Below are 27,853 nucleotides of genomic sequence, written 5' to 3' on the forward strand. Positions count from 1 at the left end.
GAGTTTGATTTTTGGGAGAATCTAGAACAGGGGTGCCCAAACCTTTTGTCTTGGAGAGCCAAAGTGCAATATTTGTGGTGCGCCGGGGGCCAAAAAGAGAACACAATATACAAATAAAGAAGGTAGGTAAGTTTCAAATCTATCTTCAGATTTCTCCAACCAACTTTGTTACTAAAATTACTAGAAGGAAAATAAGGGGATGGAGATATGGCAATTTTCTGGAAGGGCTAAAACAAACGTCCTCATGGGCCAGCTTTGGCCTGTGGGCCACACTTTGGGAACATTTTAAGGCCAACTGCAAATGTTGGAACGTTCATGTCTGCTGGTGTACTAGCATAAAGAATAAAACCTATGACCATTGTGAGTAAGAAATCTCTATGAAAAGTAACACCTATAAAAAGCAAAATTCTAATTGAAAAACTGCAGAACTTTCTTAGATGGCATTGTTTTGGATCACTGTTCCTCACAGATGTATTATTACAGGAATGCAAATGCTATTAGAATAAATGTATTTCAGCATAATGCGATAGAGTCTTGTATCTTAGAGGACACATACAGTCACCGGCCACTTTATTAGTTACACCTTGCTAGTAAAATATTGGACCCCCTTTTACCTTCAGAACTGCCTTAATTCTTCATGGCATACTTTCAGCAAGGTGTTGGAAACATTCCTCAGAGATTTTGGTTGGTTATTTGTGTTGCTGTTGCCTTTCTATCATCTTGAATCAGTCTGCCCATTCTCCTCTGACCTCTCACATCAACAAGGCATTTTCGCCTCACTGGATATTTTCTCTTTTTCGGACCGTTCTCTGTAAGCCCTAGAGATGGCTATGCGTGAAAATGCCAGTAGATCAGCAGTTTCTGAAATATTCAGACTGGCCCGTCTGGCACCAACAACCATGACACGTTCAAAGTCACTTAAATCACCTTTCTTCCCCATTCTGATGCTCGGTCTGCACTGCAAGTTGTCTTGACCACCTCTACATGCCTAAATGCATTGAGATGTGGCCATGTGACTGGCTGATTAGCTATTTGTGTTAACAAGCAATTGAACAATATACCTAATAAAGTGTACCTAATAAAGTGGCCGGTGAGTGTAGGTTCCATAGGTTCCTCATTTGTGGCACTGTGAAGTGTTATAGCACTTTAACCATTCCTCCTTATGTCAAGAGTGCTACGAATAGGAGCAGGATTGTTGTAGAAGTTTTCAGGGAGAGAGTATCCAAAGAGCTGGAAGTCGGGCTCATAAATTTGGTAGAGTTTTTTCCTCCATTCGATGGGGATGCTGGTAAACCAAGTCTTTATCCAACTCTCCTCCGTTCTGTTGCTGGTTCCCGGGGGAAAATGGACGATGTGGTCGACTTTAAGAATACGCAGCAGGTACTGGGCATCCTCATACATGGTCTCCATTTTCCCAATGAAGTCATACTCAATCTGGCATGGATGGCACAAGTGATAAACCTGTCTCCAGTGCTCTTCAAAGGAGCTGCCATCATCATCTGGAAGGTCCAGAATGTACTGGATGAAGTCAGAGAAGGATGGCCGTATGCCGTTCATGTAAGCATGCTCTGCGCTGGTCGGTGGAAACAGGTTCTTGTACCTCCTCATGATGGGGACCGCCAGAAACTTATAAAAGTAATCATTCTTCTTTTCGAATTTGTCCCGGTAGGCGGAAATGAGTCTGACCAAAGGATTCCTGACAAACAGAAACTTTTTATACTTCCTAATCTTCCACTTCATCAAGTTCCTGTGGGACCTGTTGAGATACACAACACTGTTGCTGTGGATGAGGTCTCTGGGAATGTCTGAATGATTTTTGAAGGGAGTGCCGTTTATCTTTAGACTCTCACTGAGGAATATCATGATGCTTTTCCACTCTGTGCATGCCACCTTTGGAACATAACAGTAGATTATCCCATGCTGGTCATCCACGATAAGGTTTGCCAGCTGCTCATTTGGAAAGCCACTGAAGGTGGCTTTTTCCGAAAAACGTAAGGCACCATTATGTCTACACATGTCATGAATCAACTTCTTTCTGGTGTACTGTCTGTGCTGCAGATCCAGCAGCTTCAGCCGTTCATACCTTGAGGCATCAACACCCTCCAAATCCTCATTTGGTGCTGCAGGTCCACTGGGCTCCCTGCTAAGAGTTCCATGTCTGGAGCAGTCCTGACCATAAGTGGAAGAAAGCTGGTCTTCAGCCTGATTGGAACACGGTTGTAGTCTGGTCCCATGCTTAGAGTTGAGAGAAACACCTAAACACCAAAAATACACAAATGCCAATGAGAAAGACACCATAAATAACAGCTGTAAAAATCTTGGCATGTTCATCGCTTCACCATGCATTGGAAATCTATGAGCGGTAAAAGGGAGACTCGGCAACATATAGTTTCAAGTTCACTTGTAAATAATATGTGGGGTCTGTGGCTGACCTAACTGGTTATGAACATGATATGTAACTGCTCAAAGAGATTAATGTCCCAGTCACCAATATGTTCCTCTGTCTTGTTCCACACTCTCCAGGCTCCTCCCTTTGTCTTCCTTCATTGGGTTTGTGTAACATTGCCATACTTTAAGAAATTTTACAGTCTGATATGTCTCAATATTATTTTTTTCAAACATCTTATCAGTTGGCATGGAGAACCAGTAGTGCCTCATTTTAATATAGAATAATAAAATAGTATCAAAACTGTGCACACAATGCTTGTTATTCAATACTGTGATGCACTAAATTCAGTAAAATGGGACTAATTTTGCTCTCTTTCCAATGAAACATGCAGTTGGTCAGTGTCTTACATACTGACGATATGCACATTATTGTAATGTGACATAATTTATCACAATAACGATATATATTGTCATATTGCCCAGTCCTACTTTAAACGTTTAGAAGGTTCTTCACACTAATCCTGCATTGACATGCTGGATTAAACTGGATTTTGCTTTTTTATGGAGCCATGGATGCCAAAGATCTTGCTGTTGAGCTCCAGACAAACATAGTATTACAGAACACAAAATAAAAGAGTACAAAGCGTCTACCTGCTTTTTCCACCTTAAATAAACAATCTACACTGCTAAAGCTCCCTTCACATAATCATCTATCATCACATGGCTTTGTGCTGCTGTCGGCGGCATACTGCTATGAACTGTGGAATGACCATTTTTTCAATGCAAGCGTGTGAATCCAGCATCACAAATGTCTTTTTCCAACATAATCCTTCAGGGAACCAAAAGTGTTCTTCTATGGCATTGGGTCGGTTTGACAGGGATTAAAACTGTATTTTCCTTTCAGTGGAGAACCTCTATTCAGAATGCTGTCTATTCTTGGACCAATCTCAATCCTTGAGCCATGGATTTCATGCTGTGGGCAGGTATTATTAGGAGTGATTACTATTTTTGGAAAAAAAAAAAAATATTGGACTAGTTCCGGCATCGGCAGATATTCAAGGTGTCAATATTAGTATCGAGACTGGAAAAAAACAAGTGGTAATTTCTACAATTTAACAATGAGCAGAATTCATTGGCCAAGGTGCATGAGTCTATATGGATTTTAAATCACTCAGCAACATGGAAGTAGAAGGGAGAGGACAACATCTGAATGGATAGCTTCTGTAAATTTTCTAAGAAGCAAAAGGTTAGGTTTAGGAAAGCAATGCACCAAGGCAACCAGGCATTCAAAAGATATTCAACTGTCAATTTATCTGTTTCATTAATTGTCATGGGAGGTCATCATGTTTGACGTCATGATGGCTAAATACCGTGTATTTGGCAAAAATTTGCTTGTGACATAAGCTGTCATCAAGTGATATCAAACAGCAGTGCAACTGTCGTGACGATTGTTGGTAACATTACGCTGTTATATTCACTCATGACAGCGTATGACATCTGCCATGACATGTCTATGGCATGGTTTCCTTATTATTATGTGGCAGTAAAGTGTTACAGATTTTGGATCTAACCCATCAATCTCATCCACAAAGGGCTGGTGCGGCTGCAGGTTTTCATTCCAAACAAACATGAGCTCACCGGAATTGTTTAAATGTTCTTTCAATAGTTACTTGTTGGAGGTGAGCTCCTGTTTGCTTGGAATGAAAATCTGCAGCCGCACAAGCACCTTTGTGGATGGGGTTGGTGATCCCTTCCCTAAGGCATAAGACAAGGGCATAGCAGACGTGGGGGCCACAGGGAACATGACCCCCGTATCCTCATGGTCAAGTGACTCTGCACCCCACACTTTTTGCATATTGCACATTTTCTGAATTGCTTTGGTGACTGATGAATAGAATTTTAAAGGCATTAGCTACTTTGGGCTGATTGAATGGACACCCACCCAATCAGTTTTAAGCAGTGTAGGACAAACATATTGCACAAAGACAGTAGGAGTTTGAAAGAGTGGATTTAATTGGCTAACAGATTTGGCTTTGAAAAAATACTACTGAGTCAGGTAAAAGCTAGTAGTTGCTTGCTATAACAGCAGGCTGGTGGATATACTGCTGGCTAATGTAACTGTTCATGCATCAGCTTAAGTTTTGGACCGTTAATTGTCATAGCATATATATTGCCTATATAGCACAGTGGTGCTTGAAAGTTTGTGAACCTTTTAGAATTTTCTATATTTCTGCATAAATGTGACCTAAAACATCATCAGATTTTCACAAAAGTCCTAAAAGTAGTTAAAGAGAATTGCTGAGGCGCATAGTGCGCAGAGGTCACCAACTTTCTGCAGTGTCAATGACTCCAGACCTCCAAACTTCATGTGGCCTTCAGATTAGCTCAAGAACAGCACAGAGAGCTTCATGGAATGGATTTCCATGGCTGAGTAGCTGCATCCAAGCCTTACATCACCAAGCGCAATGCAAAGTGTCGAATGCAGTGGTGTAACGCGCCGCCACTGGACTCTGGGTTAGCCAGGAAAACGATACTTGTCTGATTGTTTTGTGCCAAGTGTAAAGTTTGGTAGAGGGGGGATTATTGTGTGGGGTTGTTTTTCAGGAGTTGAGCTCGGCCCCTTAGTTCCAGTGAGAGGAACTCTTAACACTTCAGCAGACAAAGAGATTTTGGACAATTTCGTGCTCCCAACTTTGTGGCAACAGTTTGGGGACGGCCCCTTCCTGTTTCAACATGACTTCATACCAGTGCGCAAAGCAAAGTCCATAAAGACATGGATGATGAAACATACACACACACACACACACACACATATTTTCTAAGCCGCTTCTCCCTGAGGGTCACGGGGGGGGAGGGCTCTGGAGCCCATCCCATATATATATATGTGTGTGTGTGTGTGTGTCTGTACAAGGTGTGTGTGTATATATATATATATATATATATATTTATATATATATATATATATATATATATATATATATATGTATAAGGTCCCTCGCAGAAAGTTATTACATGAAATGATTAGATATATGCTGCCTGACCCATTGACATCCATTTATTTTAATCCATTAGTGGTGAAGGGATACACGAGCAGTCAGATTTATGAGTATTTTGCTCAGGTGTGCCTCACGTCTCCTCTTCAGTTTTAGTAGAGATTGAAATAAAGTCACACATCATGCTCAGATTTGCCAAGATGATAACATTCATTACTACCCACAGGACTCCTGTATCTCATATTTCATTTCTGTCTACTGCTATTTCTCATGGAAATTTACAGAGATCACCATTAAGGCTCCTGAGCTGTAATGGAGTGCTGATTAAGCAACAGAATTGTCCTCCGGACAGTTGCACTGCTCTGGAGCCATGAACTTAAATTATGCTCACACACATTGCTGCTAAATTAGTTAAAGAGTTCCCACAGAAAATTCATTATTTATAAAAACAATTATTCACAAGCATTCAGACCTTAAATATTTACAATGATTATATTGTGATCTATTTAAACCCAAGTTGTAAAGCTAAATATATACAAATTCATAATTTACACTGTACTACCTATTGTGAGGTGGCTGTCCCAAACCCTAGCCTCTAAATTTACGCTTATTTTTTTTTTTTTGCTTTGTTTTAAAAATCCTTTTAATTTCTTTTTAAGTGAAGTTGAAAGTTTATTTTTAAATAAACTTGAATAAAAAAAACCCTGACATTTCACCACTGAAACACAATTTTCGTTCATAGACATTTTTTAGCCACACCCCTGCATTTTAGAGCAGGAAGTGAGACTGCATCCCTGACCCTCGTTTCCACATGCTAAGCAGTTAGGTCCCATTGTTTTGAAGGAAATGTGTCCCACAGTCTGAAAAGTACGTAACATTAGGAAATGTCACTACCGAAATACATATTTCCTGCAATTTAGTCAATTTTGGTGTTTTAATAATATTAATAATAATATCATTTTGTGTGTGTACAACTGACCTGTCCAAGGTGTTTCCTGCGTTCCACCCACTGACCACTGGGATAAGCTCCAGCTCCCCCATTGACCCAGAAGGATAAGTGGCTTAGAAAATGTGTGTGTGTGTGTGTGTGTGTACAACTGTTTAAAGCTGTGTTTGCTAGTCATGTATGTCACTACTGAAATGTTTATTTCAGTAGTCTTCTGAATTGACTTGAACTTTAGACTACAGTCCTTTTGCTTTGACTGAGCCTATACCTTCATTATGTTTATTAAAACCAATGACTGAACATTCCATTTTGTCAGTACTGAAACATTTGGTAAAGTATCTTTAAGTGTTAAGATTATTTTGTTGCGACAAAATGCAATATTCAGTCATTTTAATGAAATCAGCATAATTATAAGTATAAGGTCACTCAAAGCAATAGGAAGTCCAACTCAGCTAAAAGTCATAAATGTTTTCAACTCTGACTTTGAACTTTAGTAGAATGATCCATATATGCTGTTTTATGTGGTCTTAAACACTATCCATATTTACGTTATTTGGCTTATGTATGTTTGCTATGGCTGAAGGCACACTTGGGGATACAGACATGCTGTGGTTTATTGATAAGGTTATGTCTCCCCCTAGAGGATCAACACATACTGTGATTTTATAGCAGTATCAAACAGCAGGTCAGGGGCCTCTACAAGGGACAGAAAAGCCCACAAGCCATTTCATACAGCAGGTGTTCACTATGTAGCAAGGTCCTTTTTTCTGGGCCTGGGAAACTCGAATACTCTTCTAGAAGTCGCCCAGTGATAGCACTATGTCCTTTCAGAACTGTAGCTGTTGGTGTTTTATTTTAACCTACTTAGAACATGAAAAAAAGCCAATTCAGATATCTCAAACAATACTGGGAGACTGTAACTGACTGGGATAGCATAGCAATGGAGTTGCGAAACCTTAGCAATCAACTGTGATAACAAAGTGACAGCCTATCACTTGGAATACTACATTCACAGCTTACCAACATTTCTTAGCAGTGGAAATAGTTTAGCAACCACCTGGGCTACTAAATGAAATGGCTTAACAACACTTTAGCAACCACCTAGAATATCATGGCTGTAGCCGAGAAACAGTTTAGCAACCACCTGTGATAGCAGAGAAATTCCTAATCTAGTTAGTAAAGCATTGCTAGATATAGCAGCACCTTAATAACCACTTGGTATACCCTGGCAATGGCCTAGAAACACCTTATTTACCATAGTGGCTGTCTAACAACCCCTTAACTACCTGGGATACTAGGTGTTTGGTAAGGGGTTGCTAAATCTAGCAATGCTTTCACATTTACATGGAATACCGTAGCAATTTGGCAACCACATGGGACACCATATCAATGGCCTAGCAAACCTTTAGGCACCACCTGTAGCGACGGTGTAGCAACACCTTAACAACTACCTGGAATACCACAGCAACAGCATAGCAACATTTTAACAGCAGCCAAGCAACTTTGTGACAACAAGCTGAAATACCTTAGCAACATCGTAGCAACACCATTGCAACTACCTGGACTCAATGGAGCTATAAAAAAGGCTACTTTTTACTTTTGAAGCATTATTATCTTATGCAACTTAAGTTCCTCCCTTTTTTGTATATATTTGCTTAAATAAGCTCTTATGAATTTTACAGAACACAATTTTACTGAACTTTTCCCAAAGGAAAGCACAGATTTCCTTATAAACATCTTCTTAGTGCACATGTGCTTGTTCTTTTCCCAATTATAATGTGTTTGTTTGAAGTGCTCCAGACAAGGAAACGTTTCAATGCTTTTTAATACTTTGGTAAAGAAACAAACTTTATAAAAATAGACCATTTCCACCATACAACAACACACACACACTAAAATATGGCATGCATTAATGTTTTTATGTTTTGTATTTAAGAAACATTCATATTTGCTTTGAGATACAGTATATACATGTGCAAAAAGGGCAGGGACCACCATTTCATTTCCAGTCAAAACAGCCTTGGAATACAAGCTATTTATTTTCAGGAGATATATCTGTGGATGTTATATATAAGATAATCCATTTGTATAAGGAATGGAAAAAAAACAGAACTTCCCAAAACTGGAGTTCAAAAATTCAACAATAATGGGACAATGTTACAATACACATGTCATATGTACTAACAGCCCAGGATACATGCAGGAAAAGGTAGAAAAACCCCAGGTAGGAGCTTTGAGGACTTAAATCAGGATCTCTTATGGCAACAACATCTACTAAATTCCTGTGCCATCATTCTCTCCAGGTCTGTGAGTACAAGGGGGCAAGACTTTGGCCCTCTGGCAAACCGTATACATTTTAAAAGCACAACTGAGTGTTTTTTTTTCTCAGAGTGTGAGAAATTTGGTATAGTATATAGTATCATTTTTTAGTATAACAAGAATCTGCTTGTAACGAAGGTAGCGTACAAATGATCACGTTAACAGTGAAATTGTGAATAAAGCATAAACTCTTGACCTTACAAATGAAGCACAGTGCACCCACAAAGCAACACCTCTTGACGTGGCCCCTTCAGAAAGCTATGTGCTAATAATTTACAGTTCATGTGGTGCTGCATAGTTATCATTACCCCTGTACACCACATTATCAGCGATATGTAGTGAGAAAGAGAGGGTAGAGTAGAACATTTCCTCCCACAAGGGGACGCCAGTGGTCTACTCTCTATCAAAGTTTTGCTGCTTCATAAAAGATTTGGAATAGCGATTTGTTCTACTGAAGGGCCAAATATAACGCTGACCTGACGGCATTACCGTAAATTCACTGGACAAAACATGATCACACTGAGTGATGATTCCTTTTGCTTTCTGAGCCACTCGTTCCTCCCACAGGGAGACCAAGTCTCTCTGTCCAACTCCAATTATCTTTGAACAAATTTTTACAATGCCTTTCAGGCTATTCTTGTCCCTCAGCGACAGCCCATTAAATCAACAAATAAATGACAAAGTTAAGACACTTTCAATAAAAGCCTGGTAGAAACGACACAACACTGCATGACAAACATGAAAAGAATTCAGCTTACGCAATAAATGAGCTCTTTGTTGACCCTTCTTAACAACCAGCTCTGTATTCGCATCAAATTTAAGTTGGGAATCGAATACTGTCCCTAGATACTTATATGTGTCCACAATTTGTACCTCTTTTCCATGTATGATACTAGCTTTTGGTTCCTTTTTGTTTTGCCTGAAATCAATGATTAATTCCTTAGTTTTTGACACATTAAGGTCAAGAAAGTGCTCATCACACCACGTAACAAAAGCCGGAAGAGCACAACCATGATCTGACTCTGAACCCTGAAGAAAAGATAATAATACAGTGTTGTCAGAAAATTTTACAAGACAGCTGCCCTCCCTAGAACCCCGGCAGCGGTCTGTATACATAATAAAAAGCAAAGGAGAAAGGACACAACCCTGAGGTGCGCCCGTGTTCGAGACCATAGAACTAGACATACGGCCATTCACCCAAACTTGTTGAATTCTATCAGTCAAAAAATCTAAAAGTAACACCAGCAGCTGATCATGGATTTTAAAATAAGAAGCCAGCCCCTCGATCAAAGTGTGAGGCTGCATCTTATTAAAAGCCGAGGAAAAATCAGCAGATAAAAGTCTCACATGAGAGTGGGGTCTCTCAAGGTGCTTATACACCCTATCAGAAATAAAACGTTTTGCATCTTCTACACCTTTACCAGCTTGATAAGCAAACTGCAAGTGATCTAATTTGTTACCAATAAAAGACAATTTTATGTTTTAAAATCTTGTCAAAATTTTTCATAACTAGGCATGTGAGTGCAACTGGTCTAAACTCACTTAATTCCCTAGCATTTCTCAGTTTTGGAATAGGTATTATCGTGGATGTTTTCCAAATTGAAGGTATCTGACCACAATTGATACACAAGTGGAAGAGTCTTGTGAAAACCTGACCTGGTCAGCACAATGACGCAAAGTGTGCCCACAAATGGCATCAGGACCGGCAGCTTTGTTCATATTCACCCTCCTAAACAAATCTGCAACACATTCCTGAGTTATCACCATCTCATCCAGAGATACACGAGACCCAAAGGACCCTCTAAGCTTAGACACGTTCTCAGACAAAAACGTATTAAAAACATTTGATATTTCAGACACAACCACTCCGTTCATTTTTGCCCTCCTAATTTCGTTTCGTACCTCTCTGGAGATAAACTTTTTCTCCAGAGCATTTCCGGTAAAAAAAAAAACCTTTTCTTTTTATTGAGTATCGTTTTGAGCTCTTTCGTTACCCAAGGTTTATTATTTGGATAAATAACAACCTTTTTCGTTGGAATAGTAATGTCAACTCAAAATGTAATGTAAGATGAAACCGTGTCAGCTAGTTCATTAATATCATCACATTTTTGGCAGACGCTCTTATCCAGAGCGACTTACAGTTTGATCATTTTACACAGGTAGGCCAAGGTGGTGTTAGGAGTCTTGCCCAAGGACTCTTATTGGTATAGTGTGTTTACTCAGGTGGGGATTGAACCCCAGTCTACAGCATAGAAGGCAGAGGTGTTACCCACTACACTAACCAACCACACAAGCATCATAGAAACATAGAAAATCTTTACTGTTCTCTCTTATGCTCAAGGCGTCTGAAGGAAGGTTTATATATGGGAATCAGATACACACTATTGATTTATAAGCACCAGTCAGAGAACCATAACAAAGATCGACGATGGAGTTTCTTCGTGTAGTAGTAAAACTCACATATTGATAAGAGTTTTGTCCAGTTTGCAATGGTTAAAATCACCATGAATAAACTTGGGGGCATCCGGACAAATGAAGTGTACCCTGTGCATGACATCGGCAATGGGCAGGGCAGATACCGATGCATTAGCTCGCGGGTGTATATACACCAGTGTGAAAAATTCCTGTTGAACCTCACGAGGCAAAGAATGAGGGTGGAGTGAAATTGTCAGCAGTTCAATATCTGGCGTAGGCGTGGGGGATGGGCAAATGAAAGGAAAAGGAGCAATTATTTCGTTAAAAAAAAAAAAAAAAAAAACCTAAAGTAAAAACTAGTAAGTTAAACCTAAAAAAAACCTAAAGTAAAAAGCAGTATAGTACATTCGACATGAAAAAAAACCTAAAGTAAAAACTAGTAAGTTAAACCTAAAAAAACCTAAAGTAAAAAGCAGTATAGTACATTCGACATTAAAAAAACCTAAAGTAAAATAAACTAGTAAGTTAAACCTAAAAAAACCTAAAGTAAAAAGCAGTATAGTACATTCAGCATTAAAAAAACCTAAAGTAAAAACTAGTAAGTTAAACCTAAAAAACCTAAAGTAAAAAGCAGTATAGTGCATTCAGCATTAAAAAAACCTAAAGTAAAAACTAGTAAGTTAAACCTAAAAAACCTAAAATAAAAAGCAGTATAGTACATTCAGCATTAAAAAAAAAAACCTAAAGTAAAAACTAGTAAGTTAAACCTAAAAAAACCTAAAGTAAAAAGCAGTATAGTACATTCAGCATTAAAAAAAATCTAAAGTAAAAACTAGTAAGTTAAACCTAAAAAACCTAAAGTAAAAAGCAGTATAGTGCATTCAGCATTAAAAAAACCTAAAGTAAAAACTAGTAAGTTAAACCTAAAAAACCTAAAATAAAAAGCAGTATAGTACATTCAGCATTAAAAAAAACCTAAAGTAAAAACTAGTAAGTTAAACCTAAAAAAAACCTAAAGTAAAAAGCAGTATAGTACATTCAGCATAAAAAAAAAACTTAAAGTAAAAACTAGTAAGTTAAACCTAAAAAACCTAAAATAAAAAGCAGTATAGTACATTCAGCATTAAAAAAAAACCTAAAGTAAAAACTAGTAAGTTAAACCTAAAAAAACCTAAAGTAAAAAGCAGTATAGTACATTCAGCATAAAAAAAAACCTAAAGTAAAAACTAGTAAGTTAAACCTAAAAAACCTAAAATAAAAAGCAGTATAGTACATTCAGCATTAAAAAAACCTAAAGTAAAAACTAGTAAGTTAAACCTAAAAAAACCTAAAATAAAAAGCAGTATAGTACATTCAGCATTAAAAAAAAAAACCTAAAGTAAAAACTAGTAAGTTAAACCTAAAAAAACCTAAAGTAAAAAGCAGTATAGTACATTCGACATTAAAAAAACCTAAAGTAAAATAAACTAGTAAGTTAAACCTAAAAAAACCTAAAGTAAAAAGCAGTATAGTACATTCAGCATTAAAAAAACCTAAAGTAAAAACTAGTAAGTTAAACCTAAAAAACCTAAAGTAAAAAGCAGTATAGTGCATTCAGCATTAAAAAAACCTAAAGTAAAAACTAGTAAGTTAAACCTAAAAAACCTAAAATAAAAAGCAGTATAGTACATTCAGCATTAAAAAAAAAAACCTAAAGTAAAAACTAGTAAGTTAAACCTAAAAAAACCTAAAGTAAAAAGCAGTATAGTACATTCAGCATTAAAAAAAATCTAAAGTAAAAACTAGTAAGTTAAACCTAAAAAACCTAAAGTAAAAAGCAGTATAGTGCATTCAGCATTAAAAAAACCTAAAGTAAAAACTAGTAAGTTAAACCTAAAAAACCTAAAATAAAAAGCAGTATAGTACATTCAGCATTAAAAAAAAACCTAAAGTAAAAACTAGTAAGTTAAACCTAAAAAAAACCTAAAGTAAAAAGCAGTATAGTACATTCAGCATTAAAAAAAATCTAAAGTAAAAACTAGTAAGTTAAACCTAAAAAACCTAAAGTAAAAAGCAGTATAGTGCATTCAGCATTAAAAAAACCTAAAGTAAAAACTAGTAAGTTAAACCTAAAAAACCTAAAATAAAAAGCAGTATAGTACATTCAGCATTAAAAAAAAACCTAAAGTAAAATAAACTAGTAAGTTAAACCTAAAAAAACCTAAAGTAAAAAGCAGTATAGTACATTCAGCATTAAAAAAACCTAAAGTAAAAACTAGTAAGTTAAACCTAAAAAACCTAAAGTAAAAAGCAGTATAGTGCATTCAGCATTAAAAAAACCTAAAGTAAAAACTAGTAAGTTAAACCTAAAAAACCTAAAATAAAAAGCAGTATAGTACATTCAGCATTAAAAAAAAAAACCTAAAGTAAAAACTAGTAAGTTAAACCTAAAAAAACCTAAAGTAAAAAGCAGTATAGTACATTCAGCATTAAAAAAAATCTAAAGTAAAAACTAGTAAGTTAAACCTAAAAAACCTAAAGTAAAAAGCAGTATAGTGCATTCAGCATTAAAAAAACCTAAAGTAAAAACTAGTAAGTTAAACCTAAAAAACCTAAAATAAAAAGCAGTATAGTACATTCAGCATTAAAAAAAAAAACCTAAAGTAAAAACTAGTAAGTTAAACCTAAAAAAACCTAAAGTAAAAAGCAGTATAGTACATTCGACATTAAAAAAACCTAAAGTAAAATAAACTAGTAAGTTAAACCTAAAAAACCTAAAGTAAAAAGCAGTATAGTGCATTCAGCATTAAAAAAACCTAAAGTAAAAACTAGTAAGTTAAACCTAAAAAACCTAAAATAAAAAGCAGTATAGTACATTCAGCATTAAAAAAAAACCTAAAGTAAAAACTAGTAAGTTAAACCTAAAAAAAACCTAAAGTAAAAAGCAGTATAGTACATTCAGCATAAAAAAAAAACCTAAAGTAAAAACTAGTAAGTTAAACCTAAAAAACCTAAAATAAAAAGCAGTATAGTACATTCAGCATTAAAAAAAAAACTAAAGTAAAAACTAGTAAGTTAAACCTAAAAAAACCTAAAGTAAAAAGCAGTATAGTACATTCAGCATAAAAAAAAACCTAAAGTAAAAACTAGTAAGTTAAACCTAAAAAACCTAAAATAAAAAGCAGTATAGTACATTCAGCATTAAAAAAACCTAAAGTAAAAACTAGTAAGTTAAACCTAAAAAAACCTAAAATAAAAAGCAGTATAGTACATTCAGCATTAAAAAAAAAAACCTAAAGTAAAAACTAGTAAGTTAAACCTAAAAAAACCTAAAGTAAAAAGCAGTATAGTACATTCGGCATTAAGTTCATTCATTGTGAGACGCAGGTCAAATTTCAGCAAAATTGGATCAAAGCTACAGCCCAGGTTCCACGTAATATGGCGAGATCTATTTACAGAGTGGGAACTGATCATGAATCAACTGGTGGAACCACTGAGTAAAACCAATAACCAATAGCACTGAAGGAACAACTGCTTATTGGATGGTTAACAGTTAGTTCATAAATCATTTACACCATTAGCTTGAGAATCCTGCTCACTGTCAACGTTATCTGCAGTTACTGTGCAGTAAAAGGAAAACATCTCCATTTTATCTTTGCTGATCAATTAGCTTACCCTTGACCTGCGCAGTGATATGGTGATGCTTTTGTACAGCTCATGCAGGCAAAAGGAAAACAGATAGGTAGTTCAAATCTGAAAGCGCAACCTTTTAAAGTGACAGTTTCACAGACTACAGGTTGTGGTGAGGTATTAGTTTGAGATGTATGTTAAAATGAATGTGGCCCATTCTAGTATGCAATCTGTGACACATTAGGGAACTTTATGGTGTTCTATCGCAAAGCACTACACATCACTGTTACATGGCAGAAAGGCTGTCTGTTTTTAGGATGTGGCGTATAAATCACGAAAGAATGCTTGCTGTCTTTTGGGAGGGTGTGTTACATGTCAGAAAGGCTGTCAGTTTTTTTTCCTCGTCACACCACTTTTTCCCTGCTCTCTTAATCCTGTCCTGTTTCAGGTGATCTACAGCAGCCCCTGTGTCTGACCAATGAAAGGAGCTGTTGCTGTAGTGAAGGTGGGGCTTCTGGTTCAAAGGTGGCCCATGCTGGAATAAAGGAGAGAGAGAGAGAGAGAGAGAGAGAGCAGGGGAGGGGAGGTCTTCCTGTTTTTGGTTGTTGCTAACTTGCTTGTTTCATGTTATGTCCTCTCTTGCCTCTGGCCTGGTAATTAAAAACAAGTAAGAGAGCGGACGGTAGCAATCACCACTTTGCTGACGGCTCATCTCCACCCCATCTGCTTCTCAGACTTTTTGAGCTTAATAACCCTCGCACTCATTTTCTCTCCGGCTGACATGAAGAAACTGAGACATTTTTACTTTGTTTTAATCCTGGGGGGCGTTCTTCTGATGTATTATGGCAACAGACACTGGACGGACAGAAATGAGGCAGAAGAATTTCACAGAGCTCCTCCACTTTCCACCTCTTTGTTCGAACCAGAACTTGGATATTCTGAACCACATTTGAGAACTGTCAATAGGACCTCCAACGAATCAAACTACTACAACCTGATCTGGAATGGATTTGGATACTTCAATAAGGAGACCGATGAAGAGGATGACCTGCTTGAGGACCCACAGCTGGAGAACAGAAAATGTGAGTGGAAGATCCACTCAAGCCCGATTCCTCTGGAGCTCAAACACAGACAGTACGCCCGAAAGAAGCTCATTCATGACCTGTGTGACAGTAACGGCACCTTAGGCTTCAATGGGAAATGGCAGACAATTGATGACATTCCTAGCTGGGAACTAGCAAACCTGCTTGTAGATGACCGGCACGGAATAATCTATTGCTACGTCCCAAAAGTTGCATGCACTGAGTGGAAGCGGCTCATGATTGTTCTGAGTGAGAGCCTTAAGGTGAACGGTGTGCCTTACAGAGACCCGTCAGATATTCCCGTGGAACTAATACATGGAAACAGCACCCGGTACCTTAACAGGTACAACAGGACGGTGATGAAACAGAAACTTCAACAATACAAGAAGTTCATGTTTGTCAGAGAGCCTTTTATCAGACTGATCTCAGCCTACAGAGACAAGTTTCAAAAGGAAAATGAGCAATATTACCAGCAGTACGGGATCCCTATACTGAAGAGAATCGGCAAAATCCCTAATCCACCAGCATCTGTAAAGGAAGCACTCGCTGCTGGTATTGCACCATCTTTCTCCACCTTCATTCAGTATATACTGAGCCTACCAGCAGACAGTTATGAACTGCTGGATGAGCACTGGAGACAGACGGCTCGTCTGTGCCATCCATGCCAGATCCATTATGACTTTATAGGGAAGATGGAGACAATGGAAGAAGACGCAGCTCACCTGCTGCGAATGCTCCGCGTCGATAATATCGTCCAGTTCCCAAAGATCAAAAGTAGCACAACAGATGAAAACTGGATGAAGACCTGGTTTCCCACCATCACTGCTGACTCGAGAAGGAAACTGTTCAAACTGTTTGAGACAGACTACAAATTATTTGGATACCAAGTTCCTGAATATCTTCTACAGCCATGAAACATTTTCACAAACAGCATAATTGGGTGGAGTGTTTTATTAACATTACTTTCTTCATTCATGTAGTAGTTACTATGCATGAGTACAAATACGTGATTTTCCTTTTAGAATGTAAATGTATGGCACTACATGACTTTTTGGTTTAGGCCCATTCTGTGTTGTTGATATGAATGATTAGTTGCTGTCTTAAACTCCAGGCTTCGTATTCTTTTATTTACCCTAAGACTAGGAATTTTTCAGTAACAACTATTGAACTAATAAACGTACATTACCTTAAAATTCGGAATCACTTTTCAAAGGTATGGATTCAAGGTTTTCTATATTTCTGTTCACGACATAAAACCAATATGGAGGTAGTAGGTTTTTTACCAAAAATATGAGTATAAGTGTGAAATATGTCTGGAGTTGAGAACCTGCCATAACACACTGAAACCTTGCCTTTGTCAAGAGCTGTAAAATACATAAAATAAAGCCCGGAACAAACTTTGGCTCCATAGTAACATATAAAAGGCATATTTATTGAGCCGTATCGTTTAGTCATTATGAACATGCCGTACCAGTTATTATATAACAATAGCCTCTGTTTATGCACTCGCAATGGGAATGCTAATTCTACTAGCGTGGAAATTGGATTCTCCTCTATATGATAGCATCAAGCTAACAACAATGTTTTTGTCCACACCAGGACTGCAGACAAATGAAGCTTGTAACAGACAGTCAGGTGACCTTTTTTCATCTGTATAAGGCGTAACATGATGAGCACCTCCTTGTTTCTTTGCTCATTGTCCATTTTATCAGCTCCACTTACTCTTTAGGTGCCCTTTGTAGTTCTACAATTACAGACTGTAGTGCATCTGTTTCTCTGATACTTTGTTAGCCCCTTTTAACCCTGTTCCTCAGTGGTCAGGACCCCCCGCACAGCAGGTACTGTTTGGATGTAGACATAGCAGATACAGACAAAACCAGGCAAGGAAATTCACGTGACTTGAATCTAGCTGAAATCTTGGGCTATTCCCTAACAGACAGCGTAATAAGGTTATTCTTAGGGACCCCTAAAAATGTTGAAGTTAATTTGGTATTATATTTCACATCTCAAGATATAATAACAAAGCAATAACAAAACAAAACTGCACTTGTTTCTCACTTGTATATATATTACAGTGGGCTAAATGTACTAACTTTCTGACTTTCACCGGATCTTTTTGGTTCTGAATTTCCACTTCATGTATGACTTTGCCAAAAATCCCCAAACATACATTTACAGTGGTGTGCATAAGTTTGGGCACCCCTGGTTTTTGTTGAGTGAAAATAAGTTTACACGCCCTCTGCAGAGTACAAATGACTGCACACTGTAATGCACGATTACTGTTTATTTGCTAAATGTAACATATTGGTGTAAAAAAATAAAGCAAAACAAAGGCTTGTACAAAAGTTATGGTGCATTTCATATTTTGTCTTTTGTTTTTTTTCCCCCAGTATAAAAAACTCAGCAAATAGAAACTGTGCTCTCATATTTACAGAAAAGGTCATATTTGAGTTTGTTCCCTTATTTTTGCCTATGACTGTAAATACAATTTCCCTGTACTTTTCACAACCACCTGAGAGACAAATAAGAAGATATAATCAGCTCTTTTGTCGGGGGGGGGGAGTGAAGAGGGTCCACAAGTACCTTCATGTAGCCTTTAGGCATGCAATAAACTTTATATTGCCCACTATATCACATTTATTGGAAAGTTAGTCTGGTTACTCAAATCAGTCAGATAGGGTGTCTGTGTCAATTTGGGAATTACTTTATTGCTAAACTGTCTGCGGAACACCAGATACACCATGTTGCATAGCACAGCATCGCACAGTGTAGCATCACGTAGCAGAGCGCTGCTATAAAATACTGCCAGGAAGCCAATAAAAGCCAGGTTTAAGCTCACCTTTATGCTCTACTCATTTAAGCTGACTGAAATAAAGTGTTCAGCATCACTTGGCATCCGTTTACCATCTCTTCACAAACTGGCTGTTTTCGAGCTCAAGTAGAGGTCAGTGAACCTGTCTTGTCTTTTATGCTCCTCAGCTAAAAAAACAGCAATTCATCGGATGTCGTACAAAATGACTGCGAATAAACAATGCTTCACCAGACAAAGTTTTTGGTAGAGTACATAATGTACCTAAACACTGAGATCCTGAAGTCCACAAAGCCAGCACAGTACAAATTAAGCCCGACATACACAATGGACACAGTGCATTTGAGCCATAGAACCTCACAATGGGCAAAAGCAATCAAAGAAACATGAAACCCAAACGTGATTTACGAGCTGAGGTCAGTTTTAGTCCCATGTTTTTTTGTTGTTGTTGTTTTTACAGCAGCACAAGGGTGTACAGCACCAAAAGAATCGACAGGCCTGGGAAAGAATGGACAGCAATATCTTCCTAAACGTTTCCTTAAATGTCTTTTTAAGAAAAAGTCTACGTCAGATACTTGATCTGTTCTTAAACCACAGAATTGTTCCCACCTTTGTGCTCTTGAGTGTGTGTAGATTCTGTTCTTACCTAAGAACAGATCCCAAATAAGAAAACACTGGTGAATGTCCGAATCTTCAAAAAAACTCCATAAGTGGGTACCTTGTAATGTAAACGTTACAGACTGTGTGTGTGTGTGTGTGTGATGAGTGAGTGATGATAGGACTGCATGTTTTATTTCATTTTATATGTATTTTATTCACTACATTGTCTGATACTGTGCACTGTGAGATCCTGTAACCAAAACCAAACTCTTTGTACATGTGTATAAGCACACCTGGCTAATAAAGCTTGATTCTGATTCTGAATGAGGCCCAATGTTCAAAAGAGGCACAAACTGCACTTGAAACTCTGTGCAAACCCATCCAGAAATCTGATACGTGGAAATATATGGGTTTCAAATATATGACATATAATATTTAGGCTTCCCTTAAATCCAACTTATATTTGACACATATGGACATCTGAAACATGTACCTGACCTTTTGTGATACATGTCCAACTCTGTGCACAGCACCTGCTTTATACACACCTAAAAACATTTGTGAGTGTTCAAAATGGTTTTATTGCAGCAATATTGATGCAGGGAACTGAGCAAATAAATGTGGGCTGCTGTGTCCTGTAGCTCTGGGTTGTGACTCATAACCTTGCATTCCCTGGTTGCTGGTTGGCAAATGTCCTCATGTAGTCAAAGCTTTGTTGACATTTCTAGAACCACTCAACTCTCTCACAGAGAGAGCATCCAGTCCTTCCCTTTGAGGGCGCAAAGATAGGCTGATGTCCATGAGCATGAGAAAGTTGCCACTAAGCTGAAAACTGATCAGAATGTTGGAGAAATATCACAATATCACCCACTGAAGAAGGGATCTGGACTAGCTGCATAGGGCAGTGAGAACTAGCCTGTCAGATACAATCAAATTCAAAATGTCCCCTTTTTTCCCCCTCATTAAGAAATTGCCACATATATTTGAATTTTAACTACATACTTTTTTACATTTATTTATGTACTTATTTATTTACTGAAGCAGGTTGTCTTGCAGTATATTGCTTTAATTTCCTTAGAATGCTCTTTGGTCATCATTTTCTGAGCTTTCCTTCAAATTCATAGTCTGATCAGCTGCTCTTGAAATAAGGGGGTCTTTTACCCAGTAAAGGTGAGCTTTTTATATTTTAATTTTTAAAAAAACTTTTTTTAATAAATAGGGGCCAACTGTGTCCTCGTTAGGGAAACATCTTTTATATGTGTAAACTTGAAGCTTTCGCAGCATAAGGGTTTAATACTTTCAGTTAATTTGAATATGGATTAATTTAGGTACTAATTCTTGTTACTGGATATTTCCTTTCATGAAACCAATATCACTCAAATATCACTCAAATTAATTCATTTTGAAGGCCAGTTATTTAAAATTGTACACTATATTGCCAAATGTTTTCACTCACCAATCCAAATCACTGAATTCGGGTGTTCCAATCACTTCTATGGCCACAGGTTTATAAAACCAAGCCCCTAGGCCTGCAGACTGCTTCTACAAACATTTGTGAAAGAATGGGTCACTCTCAGGAGCTCAGTGAATTCTAGCATGGTACCGGGATAGGATGCCACCAGTGCAACGTCAGTCCAGTCGTGAAATTTCCGCACTACTAAATATTCCACAGTCAACTGTCAGTGGTATTATAACAAAATGTAAGTGATTGGGAACGACAGCAGCTCAGCCACGAAGTGGTAGACAATGTAAAATGACAGAACGGGGTTAGCGCACGCTGAGGCGCATAGTGCACAGAGGTCACCAACTTTCTGCAGAGTCAATCGCTACAGACCTCCAAACTTCATGTGGCCTTCAGATTAGCTCAAGAACAGCATAGAGAGCCTCATGGAATGGGTTTCCATAGCCGAGCAGCTGCATCCAAGGCTTACATCACCAAGCGCAATGCAAAGCATTGAATGCAGTGGTGTAAAGCGCCTCCACTGGACTCTAGAGCAGTGGAGATGTGCTCTCTGGAATGACGAATCATGCTTCTCCGTCTGGCAATCCGATGGACGAGTCTGGGTTTGGCGGTTGCCAGGAGAACGGTATTATGGTGTAGGGTTGTTCTTCAGGAGTTGGGCTCATCCCCTCAGTTCCAGTGAAAGGAACTCTTGATGCTTCAGCAGATCAAGAGACTTTGGACAATTTCCTGCTCCCAACTTTGTGGGAACAGTTTGGGGGCCTTCTTCCTGTTCCAACATGACTGCGCACCAGTGCACAAAGCAAGTTCCACAAAGACATGGATGAGCGAGTTTGGTGTGGAAGAACTTGACTGGCCTGGTCAGAGTCCTGACCTCAACCTGACAGAACACATTTGGGATTAATTAGAGTGGAGACTGTGAGCCAGGCCTTCTCGTCCAACGTCAGTGTCTGATGTCACAAATGCACTTCTGGAAGAATGGTCAGAAATTCCCATAACCACACTCCTAAACCTTGTGGAAAGCCTTCCCAGAAGAGTTGAAGCTGTTATTGCTGCAAAGGGTGCGCCGCCATCATATTAAACCCTATGGATTAAAAATGGGATCTCACTTAAATTCATATGCGTGTGAAGGCAGACGAATGATCAGCACAATGGCACAGCACAAATGATCAGTTTTATCATAATGCTACACTGGCAGTAAATCAGAAAGTGGGTGCAGAACCACAGCCATCCAACCAGATTTGGGCCAGAGGCTTTCCTACAAGTACTAGCCAAGTCCAGCTATGGCACAGTCAGGTTTCTGGCTGCATCTAACACTCTGCTAACTGTGCCAACAGTAAAGTAGGATTAGGCCCAGATGATTTTGCTTGCTGGGAAAACTGTCAAACTCTCTCTCCCTAGCCACTAAAACGTCTTTCAGCCAATCATCCTCAGTCCTATATTTTACCTTTTCAGAATCAGAATTAGAATACTTTATTGATCCCAGAGGGAAATTGCAGTTATTACATTTGCAACCATTTATGTAGAGGAATAAACACTTTAGTAATTTAAAAGAAAAAGGGAAATTTGTAATATGTACACGAGATTTAAATTCTTATGAACACAGTAAATTGGCAGTGACTGTGATAATCAATATGAAACATCTTGTATAAAGCAGTTCAAATTATTGCACCTCTGAGTTATTGCATGCATAGTTATTATTATTACACATATGAACAGTACAGTTTGGTATTGAGTATTGCACAGATAAGCCATAGCATGACACATTGAGGGAGGAGTTATAGATTTGACTTCCTGTGGTGCTGTGTGGTGCATTTTGGTAGAATGAGTCTTGCACTGAATGTGCTCCTATATCTCATCACTGTGTCGTAGAGTGGGTGGGAGCCATTGTCCATAACAGCTTGCAGCTTAGACAGCATCCTCCTCTCCGACACTGCCATCAGTGAGTCCAGCTCCACACCAACAACATCACTGGCCTTGTGGATCAGTTTGTTGAGTCTTTTGGCGTCTGCCACCCTCAGCCTGCTTCCCCAGCATACAACAGCATAGAGCATAGCACTCGCCACCACAGACTCCTAGACGATCCTGAGCATAGTCCGGCAGATGTTGAAGGACCTCAGGCGCCTCAGAAAATAGAGATGACTTTGGCCCTTCCTGTAGAGGGCCTCAGTGTTCTTAGCCCAGTCCAGTTTATTGTCAATATACACTCCCAGATATTTGTAATCCTCCACAGTGTCCACACTGACCCCCCTGATGGACAAAGGGGTCACCGGTGCCTTGTCCCTCCTCAGGTCCACCACCAGTTCACTTGTCTTTGTCCTGTTGATCTACAGGTGGTTCAGCTCGCACCATGCGACAAAGTCCTTCACCGTCGCCCTGTACTCGTCCTCATCACCCCTGCTGAGACATCCAACTATTGCAGAGTCATCAGAAAACTTCTGAAGGTGGCAAGTCTCTGTGCAGTAGGGTGAAGAGGAAGGGAAAGAGGACAGTTCCAGTTTACCTATAGTGTGGTCAAAAAAGGAGGATATGTAGAATGTCACAAAGGTTCTCAGTTTCTATGGCTACTGTCACCAGGCAACGATCCGGCCATATACAGTGCACCATCTATTTTGATTAAAGAACACAACGTCAGTTCTCTGTATCTCTGTTTGGCTTGGCTGACTCTGTTATATACAAAGGCATTATTCAACCCAAGAGTAAATCTACAGCAGTGTACAGCAGGTTAAAAACCTGAAGTAATACTGCTCTCATTCCCTCATGTCTGGCAATATACTGTGTGAAAGGTGCACTTCATAGGTGAGACCTATTTATTTTATGTATACACTACAGTATAAAAGTCAGAAACCATTTATTTAATTATTTAATATCTAGTTAAAATGGCCATTAAGTGCATTGGCTATGCCATTTCATAGTCCTCCATTTCTCACTTTTGAGACAATCCTCGGTGGATTTACTTGTACGTTTGGGATCATTATCCTGGTGGATGGTCCAGGTCTTCAGTCTCAACTTTTGAATAGAGGGCCCCACATTCTACTCATGTGGAAAAGGAATCATAATCGATTCTGTGATTGCAAGTTGGCCAGGCCTTGATGCAGCAAAGCAGCCCCAAACCATAACATATCCACCGCCATGTTTTAAAAAGTGGTATTAGGTTCTTCTGATCAAATGCTGTCTTTGGTTTTCACCAAACAGGCCTCCTGGTATTGTGGTCAGACAACTCTACAGCTTGTCTGTTCATATCACGTTATTTTAGAAGTCCTATCCCTTGCATAAATAGTAATTAGCAAATTTTAGTCTGACGCACCTCCCATGTAGGTCAAATTTGTGCGATCTCTTTACAGTGGCAGATGCATGCGCTTTGACCTCAACAGTAACAAGCTACTTGCAGATTTCAGATTGAGCTGTTCCATTAGTTCTGACATTTTATGTATTTATGTATGTATTTTCTTAAGGTATGTATTCTTTGACAGCTAGTTTAACATGTTCAAATTATTTAAAATCTAGATAAACATGCTGATTATCATGTATTTGATCTGCTATATTTTCTTCACTCACTGCATCTAGGCATCAGGTACATACACAAATGTAAAACTAATTAAACCTCATTTTTTATGGCTATTATCAACTTCCTTACTTCAATTTTGATCATTTCTTTATAGTCAGCTGCTGTTAACCAATGTGTCTTACTGTTAAACTACACAAACACAAGAAGCTGCTTCCGGATCTTAAAAATGGAAGTCTGTTTAATGAGAGAGTTATCAATCCAAGTAAAACACAATCTCAAGGCAAGTCCAATATCGTAATCCAAAAACCAAAAAGAGGTCAAAAACCAGAATAACCAAAACATACAGGCAAATAGAGCAGAAGGGCAAATCCAAAAGAGCAAAATCCAGAAAGCAGACAAAAGGTTCAAGGCACATGTAAAACAAATAGAGACATACCTGTAGCTTTTCATTGTCTCCACTGGTCTACCTCTTCACTGTTGTGATGACAGGCTTGTTGGTTTTGAGTTTCTGACTCTAGACTAGTTAGAGAGACTCTAGTCAGAATGAAAAGAAAAAATGTGTTCTGAGGTGATGAGTCAGTTTTTTCAGATTGTTTATGGAAATAATGGTTCTGTGGGCCAAAGAAGAAAAAGACCATCCAAATTGTTTCCAGTATAAAGTTCAAAATCCACAGTGAGTAATGGCATGAGGGGGGATAAGTGGGTAACCTGCACATCTGTGAAAGCACCATTAACACTGAACACATTTTGGAGCAACATATTTTGCCTTTTAGATGCCATCTTTTGTCTTTAAATAAAACCTGATGCCATATTTTGTCTTTAAACAAAAGCTGATGTCAGGTTTTATTTAACGACATCTTCTTTATTTGAAGCTATTAGGTTTTATTCATTTTATTTAGACAAGGCTCACAGAAATGTCTGTCAGATGCCAAACTGCTGTATTGTAGAAACAGAAAATGATAACAGAAATTCACATCAAGATTTATGGCTGACAAGCTGCAGCTGCCAGAGCTCTATTAGCATTCCTTACATTTCCACACCCAGGAGAAATGGACTGTGAATATTAACTGAGAAGCTGCTCTGAACCATGTTAACCGAACCAAAGTGTAGACAAGAAGAGTTGAAAAGGCAGACTCTTGTTGTAGATCCCATTTTACACTAGACATAAGACACTTGACTAAAGAGCAAGATTTCACTGACAGGGACACAGTTCACAGGTGTCAACCCATATATTTTAGAATTTTGTCACAATGTTGGAAGTATACTTTCCTGAAATTCAGGAAGTCTAGTCTAAAGATTCCTTGTGAAAACAAAGATTAAAAACAAAGATTTTTTTTTATGTTCTGAAATCTGATCTAATCTAATCTGATCATACTGTGGGTGGTGCAGTATGAGATTAGACATATATAATCTATGTGAAATTCTTTTGTGGCACGTACAACGATAAAAAAAGATATTGCCTTACACGAGAAACAAGCGTCACTTGGACACTTGAATTTAAAAAGTGAGCTATAATAATCAGATCTTTGTTTGATTTGATTGTAGAAAAAAACAATAAAGATGCATCTGGATTCTAACTTACCTAAAATGCATTAGCAGAGGTGCATTTACTCTTTGGTTTCACCTTACAGGTGATACTACAATGTCAGAGAATTTCCTGTTCTGCCAGAGTTTCAAAGAACTCAGCCTGAACACAGCCTCGGGTTAAAAACATTGTTCAGTATAGGACTGCCTATAATATTGCAAAATCAAGAAAACTTGGGGCACTCAAACTTTGTTAAACTTTGTTCTGACGTCTTACTGACGTCTGTGAGCTCGCAGTATCTTCTCTGCGTAAATCAATCATGACAATGTAAACATAATCATCCAAAACACAAGGTTGCACAGACGTGTGAAGGTATGAATGTGGGTAATGAAATGTGTGAAAGGCTGTCACCACTGAGTTCACTTAAAGAGCTGATATCCACATAGGTCTCCCTTTTCAGGTTTTTCCAGTTTCATAACCTTCACACTCATCTCTTGTTCTCTCCAACTAAAATTAAGAAGCTGAAATATGTTTACTTTCGTTTTAATCCTGAAGAGTATTCTTATGATTTTTTTGTCATGTTTTATGTCAACAGATACTGCATAAACAGAAGTGAGGCAGAAGAATTTCACAGAGCTCCACCTTGAATAAAGAGCTTACACCTCTTTATTCAAAGCAGAACATGGATATCCTGAACCACAGTCAAAAACTGTCAGTAGCAGCTTCACTGGATCAAACTACTACAACCTGATCTGGAAAGGATTTGCAAGCATCGATAAAGAGACAGATGAAGAGGACGACCAGCTTGAGGACCCACAGCTGGAGAATGGAAGACGTGAGTGGAAGATCCACTCAAGCTGGATTCCTCTGGAGCTCAAACACAGACAGTACGCCCCAAAAGAAGCTCATTCATGACCTGTGTGACAGTAATGGCACCTTAGGCTTCAATGGGAAATGGCAGATAATTGATGACATTCCTAACTGGGGACTAGCAAACCTGCTTGTACATGACCGGCATGTAATAATCTATTGCTACGTCCCAAAAGTTGCATGTACTGAGTGGCGTGCCTTACAGAGACCCGTCAGATATACCCGTGGAACTAATACATGGAAACAGGACGGTGATGAAACACAAACCTCAACAATACAAGAAGTTCATGTTTATCAGAGAGCCTTTTATCAGACTGATCTCAGCCTACAGAGACAAGTTTCAAAAGGAAAATCAGCCATTTTACAAGCAGTACGCCATCCCTATACTGAAGAGATTTGGCAAAATTCCTAATCCACCAGCATCTGTAAAGGAAGCACTCGCTGCTGGTATTGCACCATCTTTCTCCAACTTCATTCAGTATATACTGAGCCTACCAGCAGACAGTTATGAACTGCTGGATGAGCACTGGAGACAGACGGCTCGTCTGTGCCATCCATGCCAGATCCATTATGACTTTATAGTGAAGATGGAGACCATGGAAGAAGACGCAGCTCACCTGCTACAAATGCTCCACGTAGATGATACTGTCCAGTTCCCAAAAAGTAAGTTGCAGAACAGATGAAAGCTGGGTAATGACCTGGTTTCCCTACATCCCCATTGAATGGAGAAGGAAACTGTTCAAACTGTTTGAGACAGATTACAAATGATTTGGATACCAAGTTCCTGAATATCTTCTACATCCATAAAACATTTGCCAACTTTAATTGTTAGTGTATTTTTAGTGATGGCAATCAAGTGTGAGTGACTTCCCTGAACAGGGATCTATCACAGTCTGATCTTCACAGCATGTTTGTGGAAGTGTAACATGGCACAAGCAAAGAGTTGTTGATGCTCATCAAGCTAGACAAGGTTACAAAAACATCTCTAAAGAGTTTGGACACCCCCCAATCACAGTCAGATAGACTGTGTACACATGGAGGAAATGCTCCCCAAGAGTGGTCAACCAACAAAGATCACACCAAAAGCAAAGCATATAATAGTCTGTGAGGTCACAAAGGAACCCAGGGTAACTTCTAAGCAACCAGAGGCCTGTTTTACAGTGGCTAATGTAATCCACCATCAGGTGAGCAATGAACAACAATAACGTGCATGGCAGGGTTGCAAGGAGACAGCCGCCACATTGCTGCATGTCTGCAGTTTTCTAAAGATCACATGGAAAAGCCAGAAGGCTATTGTAACAATGTTTTCTGGATAGATGAGACCAAA

The 27,853-nt window shown here is 38.5% G+C and overlaps 2 protein-coding genes and 1 pseudogene across 2 annotated transcripts; 2 read left to right on the forward strand and 1 right to left on the reverse strand.

Moving 5' to 3' along the window:
• Positions 1-1,146: 1,146 nt before the first annotated feature.
• Positions 1,147-9,132, reverse strand: LOC108427469 (carbohydrate sulfotransferase 12-like). The gene is made up of 2 exons (XM_017697656.2): positions 9,123-9,132; positions 1,147-2,255 (listed from the first exon to the last, which is right to left on the reverse strand). The coding sequence occupies exons 1-2, from the start codon at positions 9,130-9,132 to the stop codon at positions 1,147-1,149; spliced, it is 1,119 nt and encodes a 372-aa protein (XP_017553145.2).
• A 6,125-nt stretch (positions 9,133-15,257) lies between these two features.
• Positions 15,258-18,097, forward strand: LOC108427477 (carbohydrate sulfotransferase 12-like). Its single transcript, XM_017697665.2, has one exon. The coding sequence runs from the start codon at positions 15,452-15,454 to the stop codon at positions 16,664-16,666; it is 1,215 nt and encodes a 404-aa protein (XP_017553154.1). The 5' UTR covers positions 15,258-15,451; the 3' UTR covers positions 16,667-18,097.
• A 7,676-nt stretch (positions 18,098-25,773) lies between these two features.
• On the forward strand, positions 25,774-27,333 carry LOC108427468 (annotated as a pseudogene).
• The last annotated feature ends 520 nt before the right edge of the window (positions 27,334-27,853 follow it).

This window comes from Pygocentrus nattereri, chromosome 4 (genome assembly GCF_015220715.1).
Source record: "Pygocentrus nattereri isolate fPygNat1 chromosome 4, fPygNat1.pri, whole genome shotgun sequence".
Taxonomy (NCBI): Eukaryota; Metazoa; Chordata; class Actinopteri; order Characiformes; family Serrasalmidae; genus Pygocentrus; species Pygocentrus nattereri.

Excerpts from the sequence above, each read along its gene's own strand:
- LOC108427477 (XM_017697665.2), top strand. The coding sequence starts at position 15,452 with ATGAAGAAACTGAGACATTTTTACTTTGTTTTAATCCTGGGGGGCGTT.